Below are 12,043 nucleotides of genomic sequence, written 5' to 3'. Positions count from 1 at the left end.
GGCACTCGTTCTCAACGAATTGATCAAATATCCCGTTATGGGGTTCTACTGCAGAAGAGTTGTGAGACCGAGTGTTGTTTGTATATAGATAAAGGACTTGCTCTTATAGCTGACTTTTTGGCATTGTAGCAGAGTACTGCTACAGGTGGTTGCCAGCAGCAAATTTTGTCGGTGGCTTCAGTCGCACCGTCGTCACTTCTTATTAGAAATCTAAATGAGCACCGCTCTTTGGGAAGTCAACGGTGTTTTTCTCAGTACGATTAGCCCCTGCTGCAGGAATTTGCGTTTTCCATCATTGGCCTATTAAATTACCACCAATGGAGATGAGTGTTGCCCAATGTTCATTTGATATTTTTTGAAATGGTTCTGATTAATTATTTTCTTTGAACGCTTGGAAATTGGTGAGATTTATGATGCTTTATTTCAGTGTATTCCAGGATTTTTTTACTTATGATGTCTGTACCATGGTTAAGAACTGGTTAAATTAACTGAGCAGCAACGAGAGACATTGTATCTATTTACTTTAACATCCCAGCTGTGCTCTGTCACATGCCATTAGGCGAAGAATCGTCCTTTGTGAACTTGATCACTAATGTGCCAGGGAAAACTCTCGGTTAAACTACTTCCGGGGTCAATTCCCTAGGCCACCCTTACCCAACGTTAGGCAGCATTCGTTCCTGCTACGTGAAGAGTGACTGGCCACTTCTCAGTTACCTTCTTCCCATGTCACTTTCATCCCTACCACCGTCACCTCTCTACCACCATCACCGTCACTTCCCTACCACCGTCACTTTCATCCCTACCACCATCACTGTCACCTCCCTACCACCGTCACTGTCACTTCCCTACCACCGTCACCGTGCCCCCCCGCAGGCGTCGTGTGCGCTGCAGCTCGTGCGCTACGTGCAGAAGCTGCAGGGCAGGGACGTCGATGTGACGGAGGAGCTCAGTGCCCTCTTCAGCGGGGAGCTCAACCCCGTTGCACCCAAGGCTCAGAGGAAGGTGCCCGTCCCAGACGGGTGAGGGCACTTCTGGGGCACCGCATACACATGCTGCACGCACACGTGTGTCCGCAACAGATTGATGGGGGCAGGTGATATTTGAGAGCATCTACTGCTAAGTCCGACACAACACGCGACGGGTGGTATGGAGCAGTGTGAAGCTGGGGGGGGCCACCTTTGTCTCCTCGATGCTGATGTTTACGTACAGCACCGGATACTCGTGTCAGGCTAAGTTGACCTAGGGGAGGCTCGGCACCGGTTCAGATAACACTTAGCACTAATTTTAACTAAGCTAAACTTGTTATTTTTACCAGGTAAGGCCCGCTGAGCTATAAAGCTCTTCTTCAGAAGCGAGCTGGCTCACAAATGATAGCTCGACGAAAGTGGCTTATCGCGTGTACAATTATAGCAGCCAAATACTCTGAACGCACGTTTCTAATCCACGGAAGGGATCTCAGTTCGTGATGGGTGGGCGGTGGGGTGGTTTTTGTGACCGTTCAGGTTGGACCTGGAGGCCTGGATCAACGAGCCCGAGCCGGAGAGCTCATCCGACGAGGAACAGGGCGGCAACACCTCCATGTTCGTCAAGGAGGACGCAGATCCCTGCAAGCCCCGGCAGGCCGACCTCAAGCCTGAGGAGGTTGCCAAGGTACTCGGCGTGGTCAAGGGGAGGATACAGCTTCAGGGGCCTGGCACGGCTTTACCAAGACAATACAAACAAATAGCCTCACATCGACGTAATGGCACGTTAAACACGTCAAGATCAAGGGGTTGTTACTTACGGCCAATGCCACTGATGCCACCTCGCGTTGCAATCCCGTTCTCATTATCACCTTTAGTCCATGGGCCAGAGCAGGAATTGTCCCTTCTAAAGTAGTACCCATTTATTTTTTGGCTAATAAGGGTGAATTACTACATAACCCACATTTCAAATGGCTGTCACAACATTTACTATTATTAGCCACAAAAATATATTAGAACCATTAAAGTTGTCACCTCTGGTTGGTAGCGAAAGGAGAATATCTGATTTGGGCTCATCGACTACTTCTGCCCTTTGGGGCTTCCTCCTGGTCTCACCGACCTCGTGGTGCAACTCCGTTGCCAGCCTCGGGAACCTCGCTTATTCCATCCATCCCCGAGGCAGGCCCCAACCACTGCATCCTCCTCTTCCCGATTGCGTACACTCCTAGATTTGAAGTTTTCGTGACTGCAAGGATTCATACTCTTTGGTTTTTTTGATAAAGTCACATAGGTAAAAAAATTTTTTAAAATGAAAATTTTTTTAATTTGTTTTTCATTTATTTAATTTTTTTACCTTCGTGACTTCACCGAAAAAACCAAAGAGTATGCATACACTCCGCTTTACTGTGACATTCTATTACAAACTTACAAGTTGCTCATCCCTATCCTACCTTTAAATAATTTAGAACGATGTATAATGTTTCTCAACACGGTGACAACATTCTCTTAGTCTTTAAAATTGAATAAAAAAATCTAGTAAATAAAGAGGCGACTTAAAAGCAATCGCGTTTTGCCTCTTAAAGTCAACATTCATAAAAAGATGAAAAATCGCTTGGCAGAATAAGTGCTGGGATTCATGGTGCTCTTGTGTCTGCAGATGAGAGAGCAGAGAAGAAAGGATCAGGAAAGCAATCCCTACTACATCAAGAGCTCCCCATCTCGAAGAAAGGTATTGCCAATTACGATTATTAAAAGGGTTGCCATTTAATCAAGAGCATTGTTTTGTCCATGCTATGCCTCAGAAGCCAGCTTGAAAAGTAAAAGACCGTTACTCTCATTTGAATGACTATGACTCTTCACTGAAATGGAAAATGAAAAAAGAAAGATTGCTTTGTAAATTTTGCAATGAAAACATTGAAATGAAAATAGCAATGATAAAAAAACTTGAAAAAAAATGCATTGACATACTGGGTGTCATGATATGGTAATGCTTTACTGCATGACAATTTATTTCTGTTATCGAAGCATAATGTGATAACCTCTCTTATGTCGACTCACCCTTAAATAAATAGATTGTATGTAATATATAAAGACGTATGTGGGTTTGGTGACGCCTCTACCAAGATCGCGATATCATCGTGGCCAGCGTGAGTGCCACGATGCCTCGTCAAGGCTTTGAATCTCTCCCGCCCTTGCACATGTGTTCAATACCGGTCTTAATAGGTGCTTGCGAATAATAATAATACTTGGCCGTGAATAACACTTCGCCTCTGAGGCTGAATGGTATGTGTTTGTCTACAGCAGGAACCATTGCCTGGGGTAGACCACATCCCAGTGGTGCAGATAGATCTCACTGTGCCACTCAAGGTGCCAGGTATGCTTCTGTGTTGTCTGTCGATGCAGCATTCGTGTGTATCACTTGCAGTATGCCAGACTTAAAAGTCTGCAGGGCTTTAATGCGATCAATAGGTGACAGCTTTGTCAGCAGGGCTGTGGGCCTATTTGTATGGACTTTTGCGTGTGTAGGTTTTCCCTGGGTACTCTGGATACCTCTCACATGAAAACAAAATTAATAAGTAGCCAATATCTCACCTCCACCTAAAAAAGTAAATGTTTTTTACACACTTCATGTTAACCATAAGGCCATCTGAGAGTGAGCGTAATTTCAGCAGCGTTGGTTCAAATCAGTACAGGTGTAATGCGGGCGTAAGCGACCTTCCGGAGGTGACGTCACGGGGGGTGGAGTCATGTGACGTGGGGGTAAGGTTCGGGGCTTTAAGCGGGTAAACCGGAAGGGGAAGGTAGTCGGGGTGTGAGCGGAAAAGAGTGAGGCCACGCGGGCAAGTGCGGAGAGGGGGGGCGCCGACGGCGATCGGGAGCCAACCCCGAAGATAAGAGGAAGCTGCGGAGTGGTGTGCAGCTGGAGAGGAGACAGCCAGGAGGGCTGCGTGTTAGAGGCAGCGGTGTGGCTGCCAGGAGGAGCTGCGGAGAGAGAGAGAGAGGGGGCTGCTTGTTAGAGGCAGCGGTGTGGCTGCCAGGAGGAGCTGCGGAGAGAGAGAGAGAGGGCAAGAAGCTGTGAGAGCTGCGGAGGGAGAAGAGCAGCAGAGAGTACAGCCAAGGGGGGCTGTGTGAGAGAAACAGCAGCGGAGCTGCTGTTGTGGATCGGGCCGACATTGGAGTCAGCACCGTGGAGAAGCTACAGAGTAAAGACAGCCGTGTGGGTGTACAGCACGAACCGAATAATAAAGGACACTGGGACAGACATCGTGGTCCAGTCGTTTATTACACATGCAAACTTTGGACCAGATTCGACATACAGCGTCTCATCAGCAGGGTCAGGCTTGCTTGAATCATTGTTGGTGAATCCTATCACACCCAGTGTGACACGAGCTCCGTTTCCCAAGGCCTGGTGTGTGGATATTTTTTTAATCAAATAAATTCGATACAAAAAGGTATTCAAATATGTATTTAATCTCAGGAAATATATAGAGTAATCAATTATTTAAATGATCGAGAGTTGTAGCTCTAGATGTACAAAATAGGCCACAGGGTTAGAGCGTCCGACTCTTATTCGGAAATTCAAATCACGGCCAGAGGCCACAGCCCGTCGCCTCCACGCGCGTGGATATCGAGTAACAATCGGCGCGCGCGTGCGCGCAGGTATCCCGCTCTCAGACCAGTACCTGCGCATGGAGGAGGAGCGCCGAAAGAAGCAGCGCGAAGAGCGCGAGAAGAAAAAAAAGAAGAAGATGAAGGAGGAGGCTGGCAGTGGCGGCGGAGGAGGAGGGGAGCAGGGCAAGCGCAGCCGACGGCGGAGGAAGGGGTCGGCGCACACGGAGAGCGAGGAGGACATCGCGCCGGCGCACACGGTCGACATCGTCACGGAGGAGATGCCCGAGGTGCACGAGCCGCGACACGCGGAGGTCGCGTGGCACCAGCGGTAGCGCGTTCGCCGCTTGTGCCAGAGGTTCGAGGTCCTAGCCCGGCAGGCTGTGCCCCCTGATTGCCACGGTCGTGTGCGTTGACTATGGAATATACAGGGTGCTTAATTTTTTTTTTTTAACTGGAATGGGATTCGTTTTTAATGGAAAAAAACGGATAATACACTGTAACATGATAACAAATGTCATGTTAATAGCTTTAAAAAGTCAGTCTCCACTTGTTCGCCATCATTGTCACCACGTGCCTGGAATCTTCTCGAGGTGGTCTCCAGAGCCCAGAGGCACATTTCTTGTAGTATTTTAGAAAAATCTCTGAAGTGTTAAAAAAATTAAGCACCCTGTTGCACAGGGGGGATGGTGTCGTGGATGAAGGCCTCATGGTCAAATTATTTCAAAGAGCATTTAAATGTAATCTTGTGTGGAGATGTAAGCGGTGTCCCTATGTTGAATGCCACGTATCATTGAGTGGTCGCAAAGATGATTTCCCAGGACGTCAACTTTTACGAACTTTTCTGCACCGTTTGACATGAGGAAGTCAAGGATTGATGAGTGATCTGGGTTTCTTTTTACATTAGGACGGGTCCGTTAACAGGTGAGCTGGGATAGGTTGAATTCTATGTAGGTATGCACATTGAACGTCTTTCGCACAATACAAACAAAACAAAAAGCAGTTCTATAGAAAAACAGGAGGCCTGTGGCGCCAGTGTCATGGCAATAGCATTGTGATATAAGAAAAGGCACGAATACCAAATGTACTTATTTACTATTACATAATATCGCTGTGATAAGGGGGTTATAGACTTTGTCATTTGGTCTGTCTGTTGAACGCGCAGCGATTGCATCTCGGAGTGCCGCACTCTCACTCGCGTGCTTTAGGAAATCTTGTCGCGGGTTTCGTGCAAGTTGCGTAAACCCCTTCAATGAACGTCTATTTTTGCTATTTAAATTTGTAAAAAGGAGAGAGTGTACATGCGACGGTTGTACGTTCTGAGTAGAACCTGGCAGGAAGGCAGCGCAGACACAGTCGTAGTCCAAAAAGGGGATGTTGCGTCTGGCACATGCGCAGGATAAAGGGGGTCAGGGTCGGTAACGAATGGAAAACTTCATTAGACCTCCTTTGCCAGTACCAAAATATAATAATAGGGTTTTTCCCCTTTTTTCTGGGAACAATATGTGCATTAACCACAATACTTGTGGTCAAAAAAAAACTCTGATAATATATGAATTGTCCTTGAAACTGATAGGTCCGCATCATAGACGGCTTTCTGGTGTGGACCAATCAGTTTCAAGGACAATGCATATATTATCAGTGGTTTTTTTTGCATTTTGACCACAAGTATTGTGGTTAATGCACACCTGATTCCTTGTAAAAAGGTTTCAATGGAAAACTGTTTAGGCTTATTTTGCTGCGTCTTGTTTTCCTCGGTTGTATCGCGATTGTGCTGTCGATGTCGTGTCAAGAGACGAATATTCGCACTGGTGTGCGAGAGTCCTGAAATGATTCTTCTTATGACGTGACACCGATGAGGGGTTTGTAAAGACATTAAAGAAAGTTGACCTTGCTGTGTTAGAATACGCGATGTGCCGTGATGCGTGTTGCAACTTTTGTGTTGTTGGTGTTGTGCCGTTTGCATCAGGACGCACTGCCGAGTGATGATGATGACAAGAAATATGACCCCAACGACCCCTACAGAGCCCTGGACATTGATCTGGACAAGTGAGTGTTGTGGAGATGAGTTGGCGGTTCTTGCTTGTATGGGGTCATTGAAACCCCAATTGTGTAATTTGTTTCAGGAGCCACATTGGTTAAAACTGTGCTGTATCATAAATACAGATGCAAGTGTGCAGCTGTGCTTGTACATATGCACGTGTGTGTGTGTTCCTGGTGGGGAGCGGTTGTGTAGCGGTTAGTGCAATCCGTTACTAACCCAGCGACCCGAGTTCCATCCCGCTTACGGTCAACACCAGTGATGAGTATTTGAACCTGTTATGGGCCTTTCCTAGGTCGACTCAGCCTCAAGTGAGTACCTGGTGTGGTGTGTAGACATCGCCACTGGGGGGACAAAGGCAGCCGGGTGTGGCGCTGGCCACCCACCCCCTCGTGTGCAGTGCCGGCCTTCATCGGTGCTCGCGAACAGCACTTGCCCCAACAGCCTCAAAAACTACACATGTTCCTGGGAGTGATAGTGCTGCAATTATGTCACTATTTGCACACTGCAGTATGAACCTGATTGCCTGATTTCTATTTCCAGATATTGATAACAGCAGCATCTGTGAACATACTCTGGGTCATAAATGAGTACCTGGTGAAGTGTGTAAACAGCAGCACGAGAGAGACAAAGGCAGTCAGGCTTCTTGCTGGTCATACCAACTTCTATTGTGTATCATGTCGACCTTAGTAAATTGCCCACGAACAGCTCTTTTCCCTATGTTCTAAAGGCCATATGGTGGGAGGGGAGGGGAATCTTTGTATCTAATTCTAGTAATGTAATAGATTGTAACTGGGTCTGTCCCATGACCTGCCATTGGGCCTGGCACAAGCGGCACGGTGATATGGCCGCCACTTAGTAGCAAGCAGTTGGAAGCTGCTGTGTGTGGGAGTAACATGGGAGCACTCTGCACAGGACGCCACGGTCCCCATAACCCGGTTTGAATTTCAGACAGTCGCATTTGGTACATGTCGTGTAGACGGCTTCTTATTTATTAAGAGCACACTGGGCGATACATTTATGTAACGCAGCTACACATAGCCGACCCTATCACACTACCCCATCGTCGGCGTCCAACTACGCAGCTGCCCGACTAGCGCAGTGACGGCGACGGTGAGAGCCTACTACGGCACATTAACAGAGACCAAGAATGGTGCTGGCTATATCACCACCCATCCTTAGTAGGCATTTAATAATGTACCCCCTCCACAGCTTCATAGATTGGGGTCATGACCCTGTATGTGAAATATTCTGTATGTGAAAGTTCGGATTTGTGAATGTGTTCAGAAAATGATTCACCGTGTACAAATATTGAACTGGGTGTGGGCGGTTACTCGATCAGGGCGGATATATGGCAATCCGATGTGCGATAATGTGCAATGGTTACATCCTATTAACAGGCGGGTTGCCAAAAGCACTGGCCCCGGGAGCCTGTACGTCTGTCTGAAGTAAGGGGCGTTTGTCCACGTGGTGTGTGTGCGCGAATCAAGACCCCTGCAGGTAGAGAAACCGGTGACCCCACGACCCCCGCAGCCCTCGCCCGGCCTGAAGGGAACCTCCTCGCCTCCCGGAGGAGCGGAGCAAGAGAGGAATGAGCAGGGAACGCCCCCCACTAAACCCACTCACAAGCCCCGCAAAGAGAAGGGGAGGGAGAAGGAGAAGAACAAGAAGAAAGCCAAGAAAGATAAGGTACCGACACATCACGATTAGTATTATTGATGTTGTTGTTGCAGCACACCGGGAAATACAGCACTGGTGGCAAAGGGGTTGGTGGGTCGCGTAAAGCATGAAACTCCTAAACCCACTGGGCTGCGAAGTGGCTAAAAGACGGTCACTGCGTCGCGCGCTTACGGTGTGGGGAGCGGTAGTGTAGCGGGTAGCACGCTGCGCTACGAACCTGGCGACCCGAGTTCGATTGCCGTTCACGGCCAATACTCAGTGATGATTATCTAAACTTGTCCTGGGCCTCTCCGAGGTCGACTCGGCCTCATGAGTACCTGGTGCGGTGCGTAAACATCCCGACAGGAGAGACAAAGGCGGTGGGGCGTGGTGCGGGTCACCCACCCTTCATGTATGTACCAGTGCCGGCCTGCATAGGTTGCTCGCTAACAGCACTTGCCCCAACAGTCTGTTAAGGCTTCACGGGGGATCTTTGTATCTGGCGTGGTGTTATGCATTGTGGGTCTGTCACTTGCAGAAAGAGAAGCGATGCGAGGAGGGTGCTGTGGGCGGTGCGGCCGTGGTGGTGGCCGGTGAGGGTGAGGAGACGCCAGGGGCAGCCTCACCCCAGTCTCAACAGCCCAGCGAGCCCAGCGTGAGAACATCATCATTAGCACCGTGATCATCGTCATAATAAATGATGATGTGAATGAATGATAATTCACGGTCGTTTTTCAGTCCACTCGTGGATGAAGGTCTGCCCGCGTCGCGTCGGTCATGGGGGTTTTATGACCATGCCATGCGAGTAAAAGACGGGTTTGTTTAACCGTATCTGACTACACAGTGCAGGTTTGGTGAAGGACAATGCCCAGGCATCAGTTCGGATGTCATTTGCCACTGAATTTATCCATGGCCGTGAATATAACTCGGATCTCTGGTGCTCATTGCAGTGATGCTCTCCCCCCACCAACCCCCTGCCCTGTCATCATTGTCATCATCACTTTGTCATTAAAATAATAACACTAACACAATCTTTGTGTTCCTGGGTAGTAAGTGTTCATTCGTAATTGCTTATGCCTAAAAAGTATAGAAAATGCCTATTATTCCCTACAAACTTTGCTTCTGTGACCAGGACAGTGATATTTCAAAATTTTACGATTTTCAATGAGAAAATGGGCGAATGTGTCTTTTTGTTCACATAAAGTCAGAAAAAAACTATATGAATCAAAATTCATATGTATTAAAACTAAAGTAATAAAAAAAATACTACTTACAATTGTACTGTAAATCACTTTCACGAATCAGCCCCCATATGTAGTCTCCCATCATGTTCTCGTTACACCGTCCTTGGTAGCGGCGTTCAAAGTCCAGTATATCCTGGTGGAAGCGCTCGCTTTGCTCCTCCGAGTACGCTCCCATGTTCTCCTTGAATTTATCAAGATTAGCATCAAGGATATGAACTTTGAGGGACATCCTACCGCACTAAGCATTTGTGACTGATCAGTCCACAAAGGAATGGAGCCGTTTCACAGTTATCTTAACACTACATCAGTGTTGCCTGTCGGTCGGTCACATTTGCTCAAATATTATTCTGATGGTTAACCTAAGACGACAGGACCAGAATGCACTTCTTCAGGAAATGCTGATGGTTTTTGCATATGCAAAGATGTTGTGTGCTATCTATGCGATGTTGTGTGTTGTATGAAACTCATGACAGCACGCTTCACCTCATTAGCACAGCCCAGGTATGCATCTCCAAATTAAAAGCTGATAGGACGAGACAAAAATGTCTTCAACAACAAAACAAGGATCCTGGTATGCTTTGCAGGTGCAGATTACATCACCATTTCTGCTCTTTTTTTGTATATATCATTATGATATCCACCAGCTCACTAATAATGCCGATGTCAGCACAGGTGGGAAGATAGGGAACTTTTTTTCCAATTATTTCAATGTTACCTGCCAAGTCGTGTAACCGAACCAATAACCGGCACAGGATTTTATCACTTAAATAATTGATCGCCCAGCTCTTAAAGGAATCGTAACAGGAATCTCGAGTCTCTGCTGATTTTGAGCTGGTGCCTATCACAAGGCTGCGTGCAGAATATGCGCAGGACAACCGATGCCATCATGATCATGCTGAATGCTTCGATTCCTGTTATGATTTTCTGTTAAAGCTCCCCTTTTGCATACATATATTATTTGATTCAAGCCTTACACATCTCTGGCTTTTTGAATTCCCTTTTCAGCTCCGGAAAGTGCTTGATTTAAAAGATGAAGGCGCTTGGTTTTTTAAGTTGTTTCTTTAAACATCGGCTTGAGAGGCACAACCTACTGGCAGGGCCGAGTTAAGGTCCTTGTAGGCCCTAGGCACTTGTGTTTCGTAGGCCTTCCGTGATGCATTTCTACAGTAGTCCTGCTGCCCCTTGTTACTCCCGCCTCTGTCGCTCGCTTGTTTCGTGCCTACTTCATCCAGCCACTGGACAGATGTCGTTACTGATACGTTCATTATTTAGTCTGTGCCCTCATTCGATGGGAGCGTGCTGTGTGCTGCAGAAAAGCAGATTTGATTTGAAATAATTGAAAAAAACAAACCAAGGTAAGCCTAAAAATACAAGCGATAATGTTTTCAACAATTTTTTACTATGATTGTCGTCATATCGGATGACGCAGCTTTCAAAAGGGATTCTGTTCATTTTCATTGGTAACAAAAAAAACATGGTCAAAATTGTTTCCGTCGGCCCTTCAGTTTTCGTAGGCCCTAGAAGCAGTGCCCACTGTGCCTATTGAATAATACGGCCCTGTCTATTGGTGATGCTGCTGCCCTCCCAACTGTGCTCACGGGGCCTGTCCCCCCATCTCACCGCCCTTCCATTCGCTCGCTTTCACAACCTCCTTCCACCCTCCTATGCTCTGCTTCTGCAGGTCGATGACCTAGACTTCTGGCTGTCGGTTTCTGACGCGCCACCTCCCTCCAAATCCAAGGTCTGTGGGGACACCGCCCCCCCCCCCCCCCCCCTGCTTTTTGTTAAAACAGCCGTCGTTTTGTCGGCCTTAATTTGGCGCTCTTTCGGCAACCCGCTCACCGGCGTGTGTCGCTCTCCTCACTGAGTGGCCACCTGGCGCCGTGTCTTTCAACAGTACGAGCCGATCGGAAGCGCGTTGTCACCAGCTGGTCCGGACGAACAGAGCACAGAGGAGGTGGACACAGTCAAGCCTGATAAGGTACACTATATAAAAGCTTATAGATCTTTATATATGTACGTAGCCAACCATGATAATCGGAGGTGTGGGGGAAGGACAAACACCAAAAGCAGTTTAGCTTATCATGAAATAATCTATAAAAAAATGTCTTGTTTACTCAAGACAACCTCACTCCGTATCGAGCGACTTTCAGGCTGGTCCTGCCAAGTTCTCGCAGTCGGGGTTGATGTTGCTGTGTGTAATCCCAATCAAGTAATTTGTAGGTGCTTATTTTTAGCTTTGGGCTGATTTGACCAATACCAGTTACATTCCGTGAGTTTTTGTTTAGCTGTGGGAGAACCAGAAAACACGGAGGCAACCCATGCAGAAAATGGGGAGACCATAAAAATGTCATACGGAAAAGCTCCCAAGTCGAAAATCAAACCTGGGCACCTTTTTGCTGTGAGGCACAAAGTGTTACCACTACAAGTGTTACCGCTGTGCCACCATGACGCCCACATGACCAGTCTCATCATTTAGCAAGAGTTGAGCCACCGTAGTCTGGATGGGTGACCACCATGCACAGATT

The 12,043-nt window shown here is 47.5% G+C and overlaps 1 protein-coding gene across 3 annotated transcripts in view; it reads left to right on the top strand.

Moving 5' to 3' along the window:
- The window catches only part of AP3D1 (adaptor related protein complex 3 subunit delta 1), a 50,384-nt gene that overhangs the window by 21,406 nt on the left and 16,935 nt on the right, over positions 1 to 12,043 (top strand). Inside the window, exons 16-25 of one of the 3 annotated variants that reach the window (XM_078615164.1) lie at positions 874 to 1,019; positions 1,503 to 1,650; positions 2,620 to 2,691; positions 3,264 to 3,336; positions 4,638 to 4,861; positions 6,541 to 6,620; positions 8,103 to 8,301; positions 8,810 to 8,926; positions 11,197 to 11,256; positions 11,413 to 11,496. In XM_078615164.1, coding sequence (XP_078471290.1) covers positions 874 to 1,019; positions 1,503 to 1,650; positions 2,620 to 2,691; positions 3,264 to 3,336; positions 4,638 to 4,861; positions 6,541 to 6,620; positions 8,103 to 8,301; positions 8,810 to 8,926; positions 11,197 to 11,256; positions 11,413 to 11,496 — 1,203 coding nt within the window. Of the gene's footprint in view, positions 1 to 873; positions 1,020 to 1,502; positions 1,651 to 2,619; positions 2,692 to 3,263; positions 3,337 to 4,622; positions 4,862 to 6,540; positions 6,621 to 8,102; positions 8,302 to 8,809; positions 8,927 to 11,196; positions 11,257 to 11,412; positions 11,497 to 12,043 lie in introns of all 3 variants that reach the window. The other 2 variants (XM_078615163.1, XM_078615165.1) reach the window with 2 other exon arrangements.

The sequence above is a fragment of the Lampetra planeri genome, chromosome 46, assembly GCF_965212315.1.
Source record: "Lampetra planeri chromosome 46, kcLamPlan1.2.h2, whole genome shotgun sequence".
Classification (NCBI taxonomy): domain Eukaryota; kingdom Metazoa; phylum Chordata; class Hyperoartia; order Petromyzontiformes; family Petromyzontidae; genus Lampetra; species Lampetra planeri.
The sequence above is the reverse complement of the archived record's forward strand: the minus strand, read 5'-3'. Positions and strand labels throughout refer to the sequence as shown.